Consider the following 23,088-nt stretch of genomic DNA (forward strand, 5'->3'; position numbering starts at 1 on the left):
ATATACAAAAGATTCATTTACAACCCCGAAGTCAAAGCAGTGATTTCACAGACACACCCATCCCCAGATGGCAGCCTCATAGAACCACTAGGTGGCAGTAGATAACAAGCTTTAGGACGGTGAGTGATTTGCTGCTTGCTGCTGGACCTTCAGCACAAGATAAATAATCCAATTGAAAGCAGTGATAAAAAGAAGAAGAAAAAAAAATGCAAAAGCGGTGACTAGTAAAGATTTAGTCTTTAAAAAAATAAAACAGACTAACAATCTCTAAAGAGAATAATGACTTTATACAGACAGAGGAAAGTAGGATCAATAGCCTCACTGGTTTGTATTGACCACACCAATCAATATAAATGCCCTGTTTTTACCACAAGTGTAAGAATAATGACTTGTTCTAGCCCTCTGGCAGATTGGATGCTGGTATAATGTGACTGTGAAAAACTGAAAGTGGAAGGAGATTAAAGATCCCCCGAAGTGGAGATGAAAGATTGAATTGGAAAAAAAGACACCAAGGAAAAATGGATGCGTGTTTTCAGCATGCAGTTTTAATACGGAGGGATAATGCAGGGGGGGGACCTCGGACTGTCTGCAACCAGAGTGAACAAAGCAGAGTGCATGAACTTTGACCGAGCCGTGAAAGGTTCAGTGGTGTACAAAAAAAAAAAGTGAAATCCAAAGTGACAGAACAGTTGTGCGTTTGTGATGATGAGTGGGATCCTGGTCTTACATGACAGCCTGGCGCATCTGTCTCCAATCAGCAGGGCCAGAAGGATTACCTGTCACCGCTATTTATAAACACAGCTCTCCATAGTGATGCACTTCCCTTCCTCCGTCCAGGGGTGGAATTATAAATTCAGGCACAAATCTTCAAAAGGGTTTTAGTATTTTCACATACCCCGACAAAACAAGAACAGAACACGACCATGTTTTTTTTACAGCAAAAAGTGATGAAATGACTCAACATCAAAGTATGTATTTATTATAAAAGTATAGAGCCTCAATACTTGTTGTCAAAGGTGGAAATTTCACCTTTTCAAATGAAAGTGACTTTTACTTAAGGTAATATAAGATGGTGTGTTGGCACATTTCAAGCCAAATAAATGTTGTACTAAAACAATAAAGGGGGTGCAGGAAAGAAAAATGTGTGAAGTGAGGAGTAAAATGTTTTTTTATCATGTTGATATCTCTCAGGCAAGACTGACTCGTACCAAGACGCTTGTGTTTGTTTTTAAACCCTTGGAGGTCCAATACATTTTACGTATATCTTCACTGCAAATATACTGCAGAATACTGCAAATTGCTAATTCACTCACGTCTTCACTTTCTAACGTTATGTGTGAAAAGTTGAAACGGTTCAGGTTCAAATCCCGCCAAACAGGACAACTTCGCCTCCTGCTGTGGTAAAATGTTTACCTGCAGGTCTACGCGCCTGAATTGAGAACATTTAGAAGTAATAGCAAAGAGTTATGGGTAATCCTCAAAGAAACAATGGATCTGACAAGGTCATGTGTCATGTGTCTGTGTCCATAACAACACATCTTCGTTGAAATCGGCAGGAGGAAAGCCAAACGTGAGCTGTTAGCAGCTGGTTGGCAGCATATCCCTGTTTGGCTAAATAATGAGCTAAAAGCTGTTAATGGAGGTTCCATTGAGTTACATTATGATGTGTTCAAGCTCCGTTCAGTGAGATTGAGTATTTGGTGATAGTAAATTACAACGTTAATATGTTATTTTCAAATCTAGACTTTAAAATTTAGTTTTTGGGTAGAAACTGAATACATTTAGTTGTTTTAATGATATGCTTTCCCAGCAATATAAAATAGATATTAGAGAGGGAATTGTGACACACTTTTTAGTTTAACGCACTAATATCAAATCAGTAGCTACTCGACATTGATTGGTATGCATTTTGAGGTGATGGAATCAATATGGGGAAGAATAGTTATTATAGTATGACCAATAAAAAAGGAAAAGTCCCGTGAGAAAACTCTGTCATACTATCATATCTAATCATATCCCATAAAAATGTTATCAAAGAAGTCATACAAAATATCAGTAAATTATGTCATAAAACATTGTACATAAATAACATTTATTTGTAACATTCTACAGTAAGACTTAATACAACTTCATACATCATATGATATATATATATATATATATATATATATATATATATATATATACATATAATTGCATAATATACTATTACCCATTGTAGCATATTGTACAATGACATACTATTATTCTTTATGGAATACTACACTATGACATTTTTATGAATCTTTTACTACTTTTTTGTCTTTTTTCTACATGCTACGCAATGCTTTTAAAAATCAATTCTCCATACTACTAACTAAACTACTATGATGTTGTATTACTTTTTTAGAGATACTATACAACGACTTTTCTGGAAATACTATACTATGACTTTATTAATTGTTTTGACTCAGTACACTGGAACTTTTTTTTTACAAACTATGCTCTGGCTTTTTAGTCCTTTTCAATACTTCTAAACTGGTATCGTTTCGTAGTGCAGCTCTTGAACTGCGACAGAAATGGAAGATCAGTCGAGTTTAAAAGTTTTTTCGTAATAGTATACTATGACTTTTTTGGACATACTGTACTGCAACATTTTTAGGATTTTTTTGGACATACATTTTGATTCGCACTTTTCGTCACTTTTTTCTTTTCCTGATGCGTTTTCAACATGATATACCATGACTTTGTATGACTTCTTTTGGACACTATACCATGACACTTTTCCTCATACTATACTATGACTTTTATCATGATTCTTTTTGACAGGCTAGCAAACAAGCTACAACAGACATAACAAACATGTGTTTGTTTGTGTAGCCAATTAGCCTCTGACTGACCTTTCACAACTCAACTTCTTTCTGTATTTTCTTCTCCGGCCTCTCTCTTATATTTCATAATTTCTACATTTATGGAGCAGATTCATAAAGAACAAAAAGGACAGCTGTTCCTAAGTTGCAGACACAATAAGTTATTTCCAGAAATGTTTTTTTTTTTTTATAAAGACGCAGAGTGGTAGTTTGACCGTGCTAGTTTAAAATAATCAGAATCATAATCAGAAAGCGTTTATTGCCAGGAATGTTTACACAAACGAGGAATTTTGCTAGGTGGAAGGTGCATATAGACGTGAGACGTTAGACGAGACAAACAACAATCAACAGTCAACGACAACAACAGTGCAATGATATTAAATCAAGTATAAGATAAAGTGCTCAGACAAACGGATAACGTTAATGTAAGTGTATGTTAAAGTGACATGCGTGTTTAAGTTAAAGTGTATGTTAAGTGGCATGAGTGTTTAAGTTAAAGTGTATGTTAAGTGGCATGAGTGTTTAAATATGAAGTGTGCAGTGGAGTGACCGGTAAGAAGAAAGAAAAGACATTCAAAACAAAATTTGTATAATAGTTAACTTAATATGTATCTGAAGACATCACGCAAATTTATTTTGTATCAAATTGTGCCACATCTTCTGTAGTTTGTGGTGGCTTTGACATTGCTAATGTAAAAGTTTCTGCTGAGCTGGTGCCTCGCTGTTTGAAAAGGTTCGACGACAGCATGAAAATAGAGGGGAGGGGGTTCAAGGGCATTTAATTCCATGTTGACTCTTTTCTCTCTCACACAACAGCTTGTAGAGCTAATACTTAAGAGTCACATCCAGCTACTAGGCCTCAATTGCTTCCTTCCTTCCTCTTCTGGAATAGTGACAGGAAACAGAAATGGCAGTCTAGGAATTCCATTGTTAATGTTGCTGATGTATTAGCACTTGTATTGCATTCTCCAAACTGTAATAAATATGAAGCAGTAAATATGTTCAGGCTTTCTTTTATTGAAAAATATAGGTTATTTTGGGTAATACAGAAAAAAGTAACAGTAAAGAAGTAAGACGTAATATACAACATTATACAGAAAAGGTAACAATGATAACTTCCCATTCGCACACACATTTAACCCGAGAAATTACCTGTATACATTATGTAGTGTTTGAGTGATTGGAAATATAAATATCCAGTTATGCACATTTTATTTTTTTAGAACACATCTTTATTTTTTTAACTTACAAGTTCAAACTCAGCCTTAAAAACTTAAACTCAAAAGTGTTACGCATACAGAGAAGGAAGCGCCAAACAGATTTGACAGGATCTCCCAAAAGTCAGCTTCGCAAGTAGAATTTTTTTTTGGCAAGAAAATTTAGATTTTGGCACATCTGTCAGTTTCAGTTAAGGCAGTAAAATCAATCAGCGCAACTGAGCCTCGATACGTCTGGCCGCAGCTTTTAATGATGCAAGAGATACAGTGGAGCTGCAATGACAATGCAACTTAAAAATAGCAACCTGTTTTAATGTTCTTGCATCTATTGCTGGCCCTGTCTTTCCTTTTCATCTACTCTATAAACAGACTTAACATAAACATAGCAAAGACTTTTTTTTTTTTTTTTTAAAGATAAAAATGAACATTAACATTAACAGGTAATAACCACCCAATGCTAGTAGTGCCTAGCTTAATTGTGCCTGCTGATTTTCCACAATAAATACCCTAAAGCCCTTCTCACAAAAGTAGTGGAAACTTCTTTACACATAAAGGCAGCCGCTGGACTAAAGACGATCGACATCTTTTACACATTTCAGTTGCACCACTGCAGCTGCTCAGATGTACAGAAACAAGGAAGGAAGTGGTTATCAAACTCTTTTCAGTTTCAACTTGAAATGACAGATTAGCATGTGGAAAAAAACAATCCATGTCACATACCAGAAATCTGTAACATCAGCATTATTATGATGATTTTGGGGTGTGAGAAAAAAAAATGTTCATTGGAAAAGAGACAATAAACACAGTATGCAATCTCTCCCCATTGGGTCACACACCACTCTTCACAACTCTGGCTTCCTGTAGCAATGCCATACTTTTTCGTTAATGCAGGCCAATGCATCTCCATTAACTTTACAGCCTTGGTTTTCTTTAATTTACACTGAGGTTGAGCCTGTGTTGTGCTCACAGTGAATGAAAAACAGAGGAGAATTTTGGTTTTGGGCTTTGTGGTCCAGCTTTACAGCGGGGAAAGGCAGCTTTTGAGCAGCGTCACAGGGACCCTGAGTTACATAAGGGACAAAACTGACAGATCTATGGCACTGTACTATATTATTTTCAGATGAAAGGGGCTCAAAGCAGGGCTTCACACTCTAGTGACAAACACAGCCCCCTTTATTGTTACAAGATACCCACCAGTAATCCTGTAGTGATAGAGGCCTTCTGTTCAGCTCAGGCCTCATGATGTCCCACGGCCACAGAGAGAACGCAAAACAAGAAGGGAGGCGAACCAAATTTAAGAAGCCATGTGACGCGTCAAGTGAGAGGACAGAGAGACAAAGCGCGAGCTGAGCTTTAGTTATGGAAAGTGTTTTTCCTTAAAAGTTTCTTTCTAACGAGTGGCTGCTCTTCCATGTCAGTTCCCTCAGTGTTCAAAAGGGAGCGACAGATTGACAGACAGAGGAGGGTATTTCTCTGACAGATGGAGTTTGGGCTCTTCCAAAAGGAGCAGTCACTCTTTCCTTGCAGACCTACAAAGTAGGCGTTCCTCCGTCTTCTTCACAGTCCCATTCCCACAGCACCCGACGACAGTGTCTTATTTCTGTTCAATTGCAAATCTACACTGCCAAATGACTTGCTAGTTTCACAGAAACCCCTTTCCAGAGCTCCGTTCTATTTTTTTTTTCATTTATTTTTTTTAAGAAGACTTCAGCGACTCATAGGTGGATCTCATCATCTTCATCTTCCAAGAAAGAAGAGAAGTTGCTCTCCTCCTCAGGCGGGGCACTGAAGGTGGCGCTGTCTGTATCTCCTGCATAGGTCTGGCTGTTGGGCTTCTCGTCCAGGGCTGCAGAGCCAGAGCTGGACATGGAGCAGCTGTCTAGATGCTGCAAATGTTTGGGCCGAGTCTCGGGCGTGTACTCTGGGGTGTAGGGACTTCCATTCTCAGGCCCCAGATCTACAGAGCTGGCTGCATGCAGAGAGGCCTGCTGCTGCAGTTCTGCAGAGTCTTCCTCGTCGTCCTCCTCGTCGTCCTCCTCGTCCTCCTCCTCCTCCTCATCTTTTTCTCTCTCCACGCTATCCTCTTCCTCACCGTGGGTGCTGAGAGGTGGGGAGGCATGACCCTCGCTGCTCTTGCCCTCCTCGTAGCCGAGGTCGTCATCCTCCTTTTCCATCACGCCCAGGATCTCCCCCAGCATGGAGGGTCCCAGGTCGACATGGAAAGACATTACCGACTCGGCGTGCTTCATTCCACCGCCGTAGTGGTGGGAGCTCTCTGGAAGCTCGGTCAGCTCGCCGAAGCTCCGCTCCTCCAGCTCCATGTAATGAGCATCTGCAGTTGCGCCTCTCCCGTCGACCTCCCCGTGCTGCTTAATAGGACTCGAGGACAAACTCTTTGCCAGAATACCGTCCCCTCTGTCTTCATCATTGAGGAAGGGCAGCGACATGGCATTCTTCACATAGGTGGGTGACCCAGCGGGGGTGTCTCTCTGCTGGTCTACTCTGGTCACCGACTGGGAGCGTTTGCTGCTCCTGAAGGTGCGAGACAGGAGGCCGGGCCGAGGAGAGCGGGGGGAGAAATGGTTGTCAGGGGGCGGCTCCCCTGAGCGCGTGCTGAGAAAGGAGGTGTCCCCGAACGCATCACCACTGCGGCCTACATGCATGGTGTGGCGAAAGTCGCCCAGTGGAGCGCTGATCATCTCCCTGGTCAGGTCCATGCGTGAGCGGCGCTTGGCCTGGGAGCCAGACACGAGCTGTTTCAGGATCGGCATGGTGGCGGTTTTGTTTTGCTCGAAGAACGTCCAAATCTTGAATATAATCCTTGTAGAAGGACCTTGGAATGATTTGAGGTGCCTCAATCACAGTCAGCCTGAGAACCTGAAAAATTCAAATAGAATACAATAAGTTACACAGAATTGAAATACAAATGTAACTTCATTCTTTTGATAAATGATTCCCTTAATTTAAATTTGAAAGAAGAAGTAGATCTTTTAAAATGTGACGTACAATCAAAAAACACATTTACTGCACAACATCCACATTACCCTGTGCAGAATATTCACTCATCAAGCAAATAAAAACACTTCTAAAATATCCACTGAGATCCACACATTACAAAAGGTTGAAGCTACAAATTATGATACCATAATAATAAGCAGCACTCTCTGAAATGCACTGTGAAAAAAAGGATGGGGAACACCACAGGATTCTGCTTTAACTGCTTTATAATTGAAAGCAAAACACCAACCACAGACCAACATGAATCGGAGAAGGATAGTTCAGAACTGCCATGGATTTTCTGATACTAAGCTCAACTTTGACTGCACGGCATGTGACCAAAAACATATCTTCCATCACAGACAAAGTCAATTACAGAAGAGCAATAGTACCCCTCTCACCTCTGACCTTTTTGACAAACGTATGATGAAAATATGAGACAGAAACAAGTCCCTAGCCATCTTCTTCTTCGACAACAGTGTTTAAGCACCTAGAGGTTTGTGACTGACAGTGGAGCGATAGTGTTTCTGCATTATTGAAACATGCAGCCCAAACAGCGGAAACCTCACCACAGGCTGACGGCTCGTCATGGCTGCTTCCGCAGGTGCTGCACTGGAGGACGGGAGCAGGGTGTCTCATTAGCGATACATGCCAGCAAATAAAGTACACATAAAAAGAGCACTGTCATGGTGGTCTGCAAAAATGAAACGCAAGCAGTTTCTGCAGGCAGACATCAGACGCACATGCACCTCTGACTTGTGGGTGGAAAGTCTCTCTGGTTACACAGAAGCAGGCCCGCAGAAAGCGCCGAGCTTGCCGTCTGCAATGTGCACCTCGCTGGCTTGCACTTAGTGCCTCTTTATTTGTTTGCCAATGCTAATACAGGAAGAACGCTACAAGTCAGCGACTTAACCTTGATTTTGGATTTCTTCCCGGCATGGCTTCAAAATAAATTTAAGTTAGAGTTGCTTTTAGTAAAAATGCCATTGGGAGATTTTGGCTGTCTCCTGCTTTTTGTTTTGTGTTGTTTTGTTGTACGTTGACCTCGTTCTTCTGTCTCCTCCCCGCCCCCTGAGCTCTTCTCTTCTTCCTGCTAATGCCCTCACCTGCTTTTGTTTCCATAGAAACACCCTCCTGCAAGCAAGCTAAAGCGTTTCCTGTCGAAAGCTGTTGAAGGCGTCAGGCTCCAACAAGCATCGAACACATGGCCTCCTTCTGTGTCGACCGAGAACTGATACAATGCACCCTTTAGTGTTCAGTCTGCTATGCTTTCAATCATTCACTCCATCTGTGCAGTGTGTATTTTGTAATGGTAAAAATGGGGATACATTAAAAATATACAAATGTTCTGGTGCTGGAGCAAATAGCGGTATCTATATTGAGAGAAACCAGACTCAAAGCAGAATCTTTGACTGAGGCTTGAACACGATGTGAAAACTTTCCATGAACTCGTGCCAAAACACACAAACAAGGACACTCTTTTTTCTTCTTCGCAGAAACATGTTTATTATTAAAGCTGCATGTTCTGATTTGTTTTTTTGGGGAAATAATGAGGGAAATAATTCACACCCAGCCAAAAAACTAAGTTTTTTTCTGACTAGTTGCTTCTGGGTGGCATAATCATGCAAAGAAAAACAACCAGCGGATGAAGGAGACGGAGAAAGCCCGCCTCCCACTCCTACATCTCACGCCCCAGGCCAGGATAAAGCTGAAAAGCTCGACAGTGCCCATTGCAGGAACACGGGTACACAAATGTGTTAGAGACGACCACCAGGCAGATTGTTTATCAGCCGAATCTAAACCCGATCCGGCACAGGCCTTCAGCACTTAAATCAAACCTGATTCACAGCCCTGCTATATTTAGAGCTCTGTGTATGTTTGAGTAAGCGTGCATGCATGCATGCGCATGTAGGTGTGCACGTGAATTAAAAAAAAATGGAAAAGGGCCTGAGAAAGCAGCAGTTAGCGTGGGAACGACAGGGTCACAGCGGGGGGGATTGACTTTATAAACAGACTTTCACAACACTCAAGGTCTGCAGCAGAGAACCAACTGGGAATGTGGGACGGAAACGGACAAGACGAGCAAACGAGGCGCATCTGCATCTTTTCATTTTGACAGCGAAATTCGATACCACTTTAAGCACACACACATACACAGACACACTCACTCCACACTGACCTTCAGACCTTGAGCACGTTGAATGACATATGGTTTTGAAGATGACCGACCAATGTTAATGTGAATGTGGTATTTCTCTACTGCCGAGTAAAACGTAGCAATGTGATAAACTTGAGCACACTGGGAACGTTTCCAAACCAATGCTGCTTCACTCCTCTCATCTGTTTGTGTAAATGGTATTTATTCCAACCCATTTCCCCCAAATGTATTTATGTCATGGGAAATGTAATGTTAGCTCTGTTTATAGATCACATAATTCAATTATCAATATAAATACCTAGCCTGGGTCTAAGGAGGGTTCCGAAGCTGCTTAAATATCATACGGTTATAGCCACTACTTTGTGGGAAGAAAATACACATCCACTTTTTGTGAGGGAAAAGCAGAAATAACTTTATTTTACTGAAAAGGGGTGATAAAATAGAGGACTAAAACAGTCTGTAACCTGAGTGTATTCACCCAGGAGAATTTTGCATCCTAACAGAAACGCTACAGTCATTTCTCAGCACTGTAAAGAGATGCTACATCACAGGAAGTGAAGAAAGAGCATAAGCTATGACTCAAAAAGCACCCATATCATCAACATGCATCAATTTAGGTTTTAAAGCTCAGCAGCCTCAGCCAACACAAAAAAAGATAAATCAGAATTTATAAGCACAAGACCTGACCCGAATAATTTGTCAAATGTGAGTTTTCATTTCTTGTCAATTCTCTCACAAAAGGTCAGTCAACACTCAATGCACAAGAGATCACTCAGACACACACTCAAACATGACTAATGGACCATTTCCCTAATTGAGTATTGTGGAGTCTTACTTGTGCTTCATCAGTCCAGTGTGTACTTTACTGTCTGGGAGAGGGTGGCTGATGCAGTGGTGGAGGCTTTCTGTCTGGCTCATTGGAAGTCACTGACCTGGATGGACAACCACATGACCTCGGGGTGAAATGGCATTGGGGGGTTGGAGGCCACATGCACCCGAATATGTGTGAAAAAGTAGCTGCTTTTCTCCGTCCTGCTGACATCTCAAAATGCTCTGCCTGTGAAATCCCTCCGACGATCAATACCACTTGCAAATGCCCCATTTGTTGGTGAAAATTCTCATTCATGGCCATATGTTTAAAAGGGCAGCAGTAGCTAGCACACACACATGTTCCAATAATTAAGCAGACAAATGGCCTTTCGAAGATAGGTATCTGCCATGCAACTCAGTTAGTGCGGCTGCATGTCTCATTTAGGAAGAAGCAGCCCAAGGACAAGCAGTGGAAATCACATTATCGCTCAATCACACAGACAGGAACAACAGATACACGCTGATGCTGCCCTCTGAGCAATGAGAGGAAACGCACTGCTCTAATGAAAAATCACAAATAAAGCCCTCACACTTGCATAAGAGCCAGATTTAGCAGTAAATGGTCCATTTTATTGCACTTATTCTACGCGGCATGCCATGTACTCGTGGTGTTTTGATTCAGAGCAAGTTGTTGACCTACAGAGCATCTCGAGCGCCCTCCTGCCATACCGCCCATTCTCCATGCCACTCACCACCCGGCACTTACAATAACACAAGAAGGCCACAGGCTCATTTGTGAATCCTCTGTGGTCTAAAGAGCAAGGCAAGCCCAAAATCTGCCTAGAATGCCGAGCCTTGATAACGAACAGACCGCATACACACTCACATTGGACTCTTGTGGCCAACTATGTTATATCCCTGAAGCTGAAATAACTTTTGATATTTGTTTGGATTATAGGTTAATCCTCGTTTGTCAAATAAAAATGCCAATTGCAAGTTTGTCTATGTGAAGAGTTTTTTAAATTCAATATTTTGAGGACTGTGTTTTTTATTATTTGACAAAACAACTCGCCAATTAATTAAGAAAATCAATGACAGATAATCAATATTGACTATAACTATAAGTTGCAGCCTACAAAGAAATGCATTTAAATCTGGAAGGCCACAATGAGAAAAGCATTCTTAATCATAAGAACACCTCAAACTGAAACACTTCAACACTAATACAGTTCCTCCAAAAAAACAAAAATAATGCTTTTGAGGACAGGAAGGAGAAGATAAGAAAAAAAGGCCTGCCTGTGTTTTTCTCAAGCACAGACGGCAAAAAAACTCGCATATCAGTGTTTTTGCCGTCCCCACTCATACCTGGCAAGCTGGTGTGAGGCGGTCTGTTATGCTAATGTCACACCTCTCCCGGCAGGACATTCTGCTCGGTAAGGATCAAAGTACAACAGATTTGTAGAGCTTCCCTGCTCAAAAAAAAGGGCCTGCAGAGTTTTTGAATTGGCATTCATATCAATGAGTACTAAATCTGTAGCTATCCTTTGATCAGCGGGTGGAATATTTGAGGTAAGGAGATTGGGCTGAAAGACCAAACTCAAACAAACTCAGCAGTGTTGAAGAATAATATTCAGTTTACTGGTACATGCTTAACCAGGCTGTTAATCTATATAAACAGTAGCTGAAGCAGCATTATCAATAGGCCAACTATAAACGTCTATATTATACACTTTCCCCATCAAATATGGAGCGTATTTGTGTGTTCTATGAATAAGCAAGTATGTCGTGCCAAGGCACTGGACTATTTTCTCCTGGTGTATCAAATTCAACTTCACAGACATGCCGACCGGCACCTGAAGCAGTTAATTACTAAACAGTGAAAAAATGTTTTACTTATTCAGTCTCTCTCTTAAACCAGAGCTGGTGATTGTTGGGACATGGGAAAGATGTGTGCGTGGTGATCAGCGAGCTAAAATGACTGGAGTCTGGTGGCTTTGAGGAGAGCATATTCATTGGATGTTTTATATGATAATATATTAGAATAACTGTCCAAATCCCTGTTGATTTTAACACAATTCACTCACAGTCCACGCGAGTGTCTGGTTTCCATCACTGCCAACCTGGAGCCGATAAATACCTGCAACTACTGCAGAGTAATTTGGTCCAGGAATGAATGCCAATTGTAACCATTCCCACTTAAGGCAAAAGCCAGATGTTCGTGGATGTTTGGAGTTTTTTTGTCCAGTTGAAAAGCAGTTTTTGTGAAACGCTCAGGTCAGACGAGAGAGAAACGATGACAGGGACAGAGCAGAGATACTTTCAAATGAACCCCGACAACCAATGACAGGGTTCCTGTCAGAGACCAGGCCTGCATCGGCTCACCTCGACGTGTAGCGGTTGACCTCTGGTACGCGGGAGGAGATGACTCGTCTCTTTTACAGTCGACACAGCCGCCAGACAAGACGCCCCACTTCCTTCTCCCCCGTCCTACGCTTTGGTGAAGCTGACAGCTTTTACTACAGACACAAACAGCGGATGGCAGACAAGAATGCCGTACTCCACTTCACTCCACGAGAATGAAAAGTGTTCCGTGGGTTAAACAAGAAAGCTACAAATCATTTCCACAGATCTACAATGCCTTTTTATACACAAACAACAGTGTCTATTCCAGCTCTGTGCCATTGTCTCTGAATGGAATACAAGCTACAAACATGTCACTGAACTGGCAGCCGGCATTCCTCAACATCAGTGTTATCTGCGTACTGGGCATGGCATCTAATACAAATGGACCAACATTGGCACCACTCCGGCATTTTGAGTATCTCACCATAATGAGAGAATGAGCAGAAAATGAGGTTGACATTGGCGTTATCAACACAAGAGCACGCCAGAAATGACCACTTCACATTACTTTGAATATATTTGGTAATGATACATGCCTAAAGACTTTCCCGGCTTTTTCGTTATCGTCCAGCTGGACCTGCAAGGTCAACGACCAGCTCCAGGTCATTAATACCGGCGCCCGCCTCCACAAAAGACGTCCGTGCGCTCCTAAACTGCGCATGAATCTTACAAATGACCACTAAGCTAAGTGACCGACACAAGTAACCTCAACACAGCAATTAGTCCACTGCTTCCCAAAAGCGCAGATCAAACGGACACAGCGACACATGATGGAAGGGTTTCACGGAGAGTCTTGTTCGCGTGTTAAGGGGTACGTCCACAGGAAGGGCAGGGAGAAAATGAGGCAGTAAAGCCTCCCATCTCTCCGGAAATCTACTCAAGTCTGCCCTTCCTGAAAACTCGTAATATAAACAAGGCCTCCATGTCTTCCATCATGCTGCATTACCGATGGGCTAACCAAACAAACGCAGCTCATATCTCCATCAACCGATAGTTTTAATAACCCACAGAGCTGTGGGGCCCATGCTGGGAAAATGTGTTCAACAACAACATGGAACATGTATCAGTACATGGCATTCAACGACATTCATTTTAGAGGCTGGACACAACCAGAGCTTCTCCACAGCAGATAGCCGAGTCACAGCTGATGACAGCTCTAGCCTCGGGCCCGGGTGTCCCCATCGTCCCCCAGGGAAAACTGTCACAGACCGGCCAGGTGTCTCTGTTAAGCGCTGCAGAGGAGTGAGGCTGCATTTTTTAAACACTCGAGTGGAAACCTGCGCTACTCCATTGAAAGAATGCAGCGAAATTATGGGATCCAGAGAATCTTGCTTTAATGTGGTGCTATAATTACGAGGGGTCAGAACAACATGAAATTGCACAAGCCGAGGGAAGCCAAAGAAGTAGCTATTTAACAGTGAGGGATGTTTTTGTCAAAGATTGTATTCTTTAGAAAATACTAAACACTACTCGACTTGTGCATAACAATTTTAATTTTGAGTGGATAATAAGTATACCGTGCACGGGTTCTCTCCCAAAAGCTAACAACCAGTTTTTGGTTTAATACAAATCAAGTACCCAATAAGGGTTCAGTCAGAGAGAAAAATGTAATTTGTTGTTAACAAATACCAGCTTTCTTTTGTGCATTTGTGCAGTGGCATTGTCTACTGCGATGCTGATATCAACAACGCTCAATAGTACAACAAGGAAACAGAAAAAGAAAAACATTTCCTCGAGCTCATAGTACCAAGCCCAGCGTACCAGTCCACAGTGCAAAGCATGCTGGATCACACCAGGAAACAATGCCACCAAACAAAAGACACAGGAACAAACACAGCATTCACACACTGAAATATGAGACGCCCTTAGAATTTGATGTTGGGTCAACAAGGTTATATAAAAAATAAAAATCAGGTGGCAGCGTACTAAATAACTGTTGCTTTACGTTAGAAGTCAAGCTAGCAAACCATAAACCAAGATAATTAACACTTTCAAATACTTGTAAATTCCCCACTGAATAGGGATGTATAACATTGGCAGGCCAGTGGTAGTAAGAGAAGTGACAACAGCCCAATATGTTACTTATGCTAAACATCCTTCGAAAGTAGTCATGTCCTCTATAATAATGCAGCAGTTTACTGTCACCATCCAAAGAGGCCTCCCGGGGAAAAAAATAACAGTTTATATTGGCATTTCCTGGAATGTGCAGGGGCTGAACAGGGGACACACACACACACACACACACACACACACACACACACACACACACACACACACACACACACACACACACACACAAACTGCAGACATGTTCAAACATGAGTGCAGGACTATACACTCACTGGCCACAAATAACACTCTAAAGTTGCACTTCAGCACAACCGCAGAAGGATCTTAACCGTAAACAAAATTCTGAGCAGGTTGTGTTTCCTGGGCGGTTCGCCAGTGAATGCCGTCTTACACTTTGTCCAATAACAGAATGGCTGGCACAGTGTCCAACACCACACGGAGGAAGGATAAGTTTCACCTTCAGGCGCTAAACACATGTTCCTTGCAATTAGATGCTTTGTAATTTCAGAAACAGGACAGTAGAGGGAGCGGAACCTGTGCAGGCTGGTTGAAAGGGTCGCCGGCCTCGAAAAGCAATTCAGAGGCACTTCTTGGGGAAAAAGTAAACAGGCTTAAGCCTGAGACACAGAAATCTTGGCGATGAGGCTTGCTTGTTTGCCGTGTCATCAACCTAAATCCATCACAGCGTCTGGGCAGAACAATATGACGTCCCAGAAAGCCCTCTGCATGTTTTGCATGAGGAAGGTCAAATGTCACATTTAAACCCGGGAAAACAAAAGAAAGCCACCCAATGTGCCTCACAAGCAGAGCCATCTGATAACATTATCTCCTCAAACAATTGCTGAGGACTTCTTATCAGCGTGGCGATGATGTCGTGATGGCCTACAGACCGGAGTTCAATGAGCTCATCCGAGCACACTGACCAGCTCTGCCAAGTAGACCGACAGGCTCAAGGATACAAGGTAACGAACTGGACAAACAGGCCAGGCGTGCACTACGATTGGGCAGAAAGTTTGCAATGTGTGATCTTTTTGTTTTACTATGTTGTCAGGTCTTGTAAACCCAGGGCCAAAATCCAGTCAGTGTGTCCCAATTTCACTCACTCTTGACTAAGTTTATACAGATGTTTTGAGAAAAACACACACACACACACACACACACACACACACACACACACACACACACACACACACACAATACTGCAAAGGCAAAATGTCATTAGACACATTATTGGCCTAGTTTGTATTATTTTGAAGCTGAACACATGTTTTCCTTTGGTGAAAAGGTGATAAGTACAAATGAGAAATCTTTCTTCTTCTTTTTTGTGTGCTACAAAGCACCCAAATAAGTTATGACGATATTAACAATTGCAGAGTAGCTGCAGACCAATCAGCTCAATTCTCGCGACACCACAAATACACGTTTCAGCGACTAAACCACATCCTGCTAAATGAGTCCATCTGACAACACTGTTGCATTGATCAGTCCAGTCATCCTCTCACACTACAGCCAGGCTGTGATTCTAGGTGGGTCACCGGCAGGAGAACAATAAGTAGCTGACCACAAAGCGTCAGCTGCCGTGTGCACCGTGCGCTCTGCAGAACCGCGCCATGAAGCAGGATCTGTTCAATACATATTTGAGCTGTATAAACAAACACAGAAAGGTGTATTTTCATGTGGTTGGAGTTTAAGTGCAAAGTACAAACACTGATGCGCAAGCACTTACCGAGCATCCCCATTCATAAAGCCGGGTGCCGCTGCACTTTTAGGCCCCCAGCAGGTTAACAATGGGGGCGCGTTCATCAAACCAACGGAGACGGGAAGCGACGAGATCAAACGCTCAGGAAATCCAAACAACTACACAGACTGATCTTTCTCTTTTTTTCTTTCCTTCTTTTTTTGTATTTATAAAAAAATGTTACTTGTGCTGTCAGCGGATCCACAGAAGAGGTGCTGCTGCTCGTGAGTGCAATAACTCACTTACGATGCCTCCTGCCTGCTGGTAGCGTGTTTGACCACGCCCTCTTTACATGGATCCTTAAAGACACAGGCTGCCAGCATGGGGCCGCTCAGGCAGACAGCCTCCTTTCCCTCAAAGTTAAAGGCGGGGTCTGCGTCATGAACACTAATGACACGTTATTAAAAAGTGAAAAAAAAACAAGTAATAAAAAATAATTAAACTTGATCACCACCTCCCCATAATGTCAGTGGGCTAATACAGTGGATCTCAACCTTTTTTCAGTGATGATTTCCCCTGTGAAATATATTTTTTTTAGCCGAGTAATCCCTGATCAGTGCAAAGCATCTTGGGTTGAAAAAAATATGTAATACACATCGCTGTGCCATGGGTTTCTGATATAATATAGAATATGTACAATTTAGTTTATGAACTTACACTTATATTGTATTGAATATTATTAAATTTAATAGATGCTCATTTTAAATATATATTTTTTAAATCTCACGTACCCCCTAGAGGGCCCACGTAACCACTGGGCTGATAGATAGTGAAACAAAAACAACAAAAAACTAAACCTAAACCACCAGTCAAGAAAACATAGCAATGTTATACTTTCAACCAAAGTATTGTGTTTACACTCCTTCACTTTCTCTGTGTGACATTTTTGTGACATTTTTGAGGAGGTGCATGCGGTGCAAGGGAAGACACCTCACTAATTTTAGTCAAATTATTTACACATTGAGGAAAGCGGTTCAAAAGCTTACATGGATTTCTCATGTTCTTCAACCCTGAAGACCCTTTAGAAAGACCATTTCTTTAACCATGTGTATTCCAGGCTGATCAACTGCCCTCATGTCTGACCGTTCATTAGGCCCTTTTGCAATGGAAATGAGTAGGAAGCCGCTAAAGTACACCCCAAGGCTGTGCACGCTCACCCTGAGCTCAAGAGAAAGGAATGTGTGATTGGTTGATAATTAAGTCACATCCCTCCACTACCTGGATAGAAAGGCTTTTCTCTTCTGTGTTTCAGTTGTTTAGTAGTGCTAGCCTACCTATCCATGCTGCTCTTGAAACTCACTAATGTAACGAGATGCATGCAGAGTGTCCATCACACACATTCAAAAGTAATTTCCTGCCTTTGGCTGTGTTCCCAGTATGGTCTGTCCCACCGGCTGATGGGAGAACAGGATTCTTCATGATGGGCATTTAACTGTAGTGACCTTTTGTCCAGGAACAAGCTGCATTCAAATTGTGCAACTTTACTTTTTTTCAAACGTACCCACGACCCAAAAGTATACATTTTACTCCTCTTCTCTATAATGACGGACAAACAACTGACAAAACTTCACTTAAGATTAATATCAAATTAGTGTTAACAGGATGTTTCCCCACAAGATGACTATCTCTCTCTCTCTCTCTCTCTCTTCCTCTCTCTCTCTCTCTCTCCAAATTTAAATCTGGTTAAGACAGGAAATCAGAGAATGCACTTTCAATTTTAACGATTCAACACAATTACTGCAAAACCTGGATTTACATGCAGCCGGTCTGCAATCACATTTTTCTCCTGGCTATTATCCTGCTGTGCAGAGTGAATACACTCATGTCATGCTGCCAGTGCTCATGTAGTTCTTTAATGCAATAAAGTTGAACATAAATGGTGGGAAGCTAAACTTCTTAACGACTTATCAAGAGCAAACATCCAGGCTGCTTGGTTCTATGCGCTGCTGCCGGATACTGCAACAGTCTCGTATTGTTGCAGCTTTGTGTATTGCATCGAGCTTTGACAGCTCTGTTCAGTGGTCCAGCAGAAGAGGGTGTTTGTGCAGTGGTCTCTCAGCCTTTGCTTCACCAAGTGCAAACTATGCTTTTGATGTTTTCGAATCTTTCAAAAAATCCATTCTCAGTTGAGGGACTTTGGACATTCAGGGAAATCTTTAGTTGTCTGGCTTTTTGATGTTGAATTTTTTTTCCAGACTGTACATGGTACCCCTTAAACCTTTGGCAACGGTTTACAGCACCAGCAGTCTGGTGTTGTGAGTCTCTTAAGTATGGCTGTTGTGATGCCAGAAGATCAGATGAGGAAGCTGCGTGATGTAATGATTTCTATCCTCAGTGCAGAGGGATCCTTTGTCAATCTTGTGATTATTACACAGCAGCGGGAGTGAAATAAGGCTTCACCGCTAAGCTTAAAAACCATAAAAGAGAAATAAATCTGGGCCCTTTAACCTTTTAGCAAATGCCAATGACAAGTCGGGGGGTGGGGGTGGGAGGGGGGCAAGTGATTAAAAGTGGTGTGAAAATGGTAGGCAAAAGCTTCTGGTTTCCTTTTCTTAATGACAAACACATGCCTACCGCTAACTACAGTAATGAAGAGTTATCTCCTCTCCTGCAGGTGCAGGATGTATGTGCTAGTCGGCCATTGGCTTTTGCCTTTGAGATGTGTTCAAATGCAACTTTTTGGCCAAAACACAGGCAACGTGAGGCCACGCAGCAGTTCTCCTTTGTTGCAGATAGTTCTTTAATATTGGTCTGGTGTGCAATGGCAAAGTTCTACACAGGCCAGATGGGTTGAACAAGCATGCGCACATTTCAGAATGCTAGCAGAGGGCAGTGGTGAAACCTATTAGCGACCCAAGCTCACAAAATGGATTATGATGCATAATCTCCACTTTATTGATTGTCCTGACTGTCAAGACGAAGCCTGCATTGGCTGCACACTGATGGATATTTGACTTGTGAGTGAAATAACATAACACCAGAGGACTTTCAAACTTTTTAAAAGCTGTAACGTCCAATTTCCTTCTGAATCATACATCATGATTTTGTCCTCATTTTGGACTCACCAGTCATGCTGAGTTAGCTGCATTTAAAATGTGCTCTGATGCACTCCAACAAGCGCAGTCAGAATTAGGACATATTGTATAAGTCGGTCCCATGAGGAGACACTGAACTGAAATGTAAAAATGTAACAGATTTGTTGATGTGAAGCCGCGTCTGTGCATGTTTGTGAACAGATGATTACTCTGAGTGCCTCTTCAAAGTGAGAGTGAAGAATAGACACAGCAGCGTTAAGTGTAAAAAAAATCATAATTTTGAGTTACAAAGTAGAATTATTCAGAATATTACAAAGCAATACGTTATATTTCATTCTTAAAGCGCAGCTATTGTTTTGCTGAAGAAACAAGTTGGGCTATAAAGTATACATGAGATGTGATATGATTTATCCTCTGCAATTCCAGACTTCCGTTTGGGGAATACTTATCAGGACAGTGTCTGTGATTTATTGGCATCTAAGGGTGAGGTTGCAGACAGCAAGAAAAAACATGACCCTTCACTCCTCACTTTCCAAGCAGAGAACTAGATATGAGCGGATGATTGAATTATATTTCAATTTTGTTTACATGTTCATGCTTTTTGAACAGATTTATTGCAGTAACAATGACAAGCGAGGTTTCCGTCATCTCAAGTATTCTGTACTTCACCTGGTTTGGTCACCGCCGTCTCTCTGCTCGCTGAGTTATCGCGCGTTTGTGCTTGTGTCTTAGCTTTCTGTGTAGCTCAGCCTGACAGGGAAAGCAGTGGATATGCCCTCTTCAGCGTGATATTGAACTACAACAAAACACTAAAAAGTATAAATGAAAAGCACGAGTAATGTTGGAGCTCATTAATACTCAGATCTTTAATAATCCAGGGCCCGTTTAATACCAAGTGTTGGTAACTTTAGGTAATGCAAAAATGCAAACCGCTCTCATCAAGCCAGTGTTCGTTAGTGTTTGTCTGTTCTGGGCACTGTAGAAACATGGCGGTGCGAGATGGCGGACTCCGTGGAAGATGACCATGCTCCCTACGTAGATATAAATAGCTTTTTCTAAGCAAATACATAATGATTCTCAGTTTCAGGTCGTTATATATATGAACATTTACTATTTAATTCCATTTCTGCTTATTAATTACCCTCAATGTTACACACTGTTAAAGAAAACCTTGAAGATTTACTTTTCATGTCATTGTAATGTCACTCAATAGAGTAGATGTCTGCCAAAGCAGAGAATAAAGTAGCTCTCCCTCTGTGTTTGTTGTTTTTTGAGCTTCTCCTTGCTTTGTTGGCATAGGCTGCAAATGTTTGTAGTGCACGTTCGTGCATGTGAGCGAGCCCCACTGGTCAGCTCACAGCCAGCTCTCTGCACTGCGGTCATACGGTGGTTACAGCTGATAACGTCGTCCCAAGCGTCAGCGTCATCACAGAAGCATAGCACCCTTTAGGTAAACGCTGTAAACTGTCAGCACTTTCGATGTAGTTTGCATCGTTAATGCTGTTAGCATCGACAATTGTGAGCCGCCGGCTCCATTCTGACATGTTGAGAGCCGTTGAGAGGCAATTGAAATGCACCTGATCTCAGATTCTGCACCTTTAAATAATGCAATTTACATTATAATTAACTATCCATCTACTTTCACAAAGTTATAAATATGTCATTCATTTACACTGTCATGTGTTTCTTTCATGTCGAAGTAAAAGGTCAATAAAAATGTCTTATTACAAACAAACTGTACCCTTGACTTTGTCTTTCACTTTTTCCTTAAAACCTTCCAGCCTTTGGTCCTCCCCCCTTTGCTTTGCTTAAGATCAATGTTTTCCGGCCTGAAATAAGGAGATTACCCAGGCACACTCTCCCACCCTCCCCCAGCTTTACAGCAGGCTTGCACCAGATCAGTTTCTTCTTCAAATTCTTCCCTGTAACTCATCCTCTTATGCATCCCAATTAAGTCTCTGTTGTGCTTGAGCAAATCAAGTCATTTTACCACTGTCAAGTTTCACCTATAATCACATTGTCTTTCAGACCATGCAAATAGGTCTACTTAGGACCGTCTGTGTAAAATAGTTGTCTGCAGGGTCTGATATGGTTTCCATTTCCTTAATTAATTAGTCCGTACCACTGTTTTAAAGCTTTACCACTTTCCCTCTCAAATGTCAGAATTAAAAGTCACCTGTCTTATTTGCCAAATTATATTACTCTGTATTATATTCTAAAATATGCATATGAGGCATGAAGAAAAGGCCATTACAAAATAGAATAATTTATTGTAGAGAGCTACCATGAATAGGTCCAGAATGTTTCCTTCATGATGTATACAGTGTTGTTCACATTGGAAATTTGACAGATGATAATTTGGAGTGACTGTCTAATTTTATACACTAAGGGTCCAACTCCAGCACAGCAATGTCCCATTCAACTTTTGTAAAGAACCAGCATATTCAAAAAGACTCATAGAAAACATCTTGTCATAACATATGCATACGTTTGTACGGTGAGCATGAAACACATTTTCAGTCATCATATCAATGCTATGTTACACCGTCACATCTTGAACACACATAATCTCACATGACGATTCTTGGTGATGTATTTCATGTACAATACTTGTGTCCCGTTGCTGTCAATCATTAAATAAAGTTTATTAAATAAACATAGATACACCATCAGGCTGACCTCTTCTCCAGCCTCATGAACACATACATAATATCACCTTTGTTATTTATGAATGTTTATTCTCTGTAAGATTCACATTGTCTTATTTTTTTGTCGTTTTTAAACACATTCCTTAAAAAAAAAGTGTTGAAAATTAGATATTTCAGTTTGTTCACTGTTCTTTATGTTGCAGTAATCCACAAGATACTTGTTCTTCTTTGACAGCTTATAGCATATTGTTATGTGGTTGTGATGGGATATAATAATTTGAACCAAGAAGATTTGTGCTTTTGGTCCTCAATATTCTGTCATGACAAAAAATTAAATGGATGCACATTACAAAAAGTTGTATTAGCTTGTACATCTACTGACATGAGTACCAGCACACAATCAACACATTCCCCACACTACTATAAATGTGCCACAATGCTTTAATGTGAGTCATCACATTGTCACTAGTGATGTTCTGAAAATGTTTTGCTTGAAGCTGACCGATATAAATATCTGGTAAACAATATGAGACAAGTACATATAGTTAACACATAATGCAGTTCCAACAATGTTTAGGCAGAGTGAGAAGGTCAAATGCAGCCAAGGGCCGCAGTGACAACAAGTGCCGAAGTCAGAGTCCGTTTCTCACTATCAGTTCGTCCTTTGTCCGAAAATCACATTATTCCATAAGAGTTGGTTTTTCCATTGTCCAGTATCAGCAAGCCAAGTGGTCTATACTCTATATGCTTCTCAGGTGGTTGTTCTTTCATAAAGCTCTCATATTAAACAATATTACAGTGTTTTTAATAACAAGGTTTTCTTTTTTTCAGAACCTTGGGTTCTGTACTCCCTTGTTTAGATGGTTGGACCTTCAAATAAATGTACTCAAGCAATGCATAAAATCTTTCAAATGATTGTCTTTTCATAAAATACATGTCACATCGACTAAGCATTCATACGGGCAACACACAATCATACGCACACACTCTTCACAGAGGAGAAAACGCTATTTAAGATGCCTGCAACGCTTAATATTGAGCAACAACTCTGTCAAATAGACAAAGTAAAAATACAAGCAAAAGCAAAATACAAAGAAACCAACAACAACAAAATCAAAGACTCGTCCTCAGGGTCTTGTTGTTATTGGAAGGAGAGCTGTGTG

At 41.3% G+C, this 23,088-nt stretch overlaps 1 protein-coding gene across 1 annotated transcript; it reads right to left on the reverse strand.

Moving 5' to 3' along the window:
- Positions 1–5,781: 5,781 nt before the first annotated feature.
- On the reverse strand, positions 5,782–16,305 carry cdc42ep4a (CDC42 effector protein (Rho GTPase binding) 4a; the record flags this gene model as incomplete). The annotated part of the gene is made up of 2 exons (XM_079233606.1): positions 16,231–16,305; positions 5,782–6,943 (listed from the first exon to the last, which is right to left on the reverse strand). Exon 2 carries the CDS (start codon positions 6,835–6,837, stop codon positions 5,782–5,784), a length of 1,056 nt encoding a protein of 351 aa, XP_079089732.1. The 5' UTR covers positions 6,838–6,943; positions 16,231–16,305.
- Between the last annotated feature and the right edge of the window lie 6,783 nt (positions 16,306–23,088).

This window comes from Taurulus bubalis, assembly GCF_910589615.1.
Source record: "Taurulus bubalis genome assembly, chromosome: 17".
NCBI classification, from domain to species: domain Eukaryota; kingdom Metazoa; phylum Chordata; class Actinopteri; order Perciformes; family Cottidae; genus Taurulus; species Taurulus bubalis.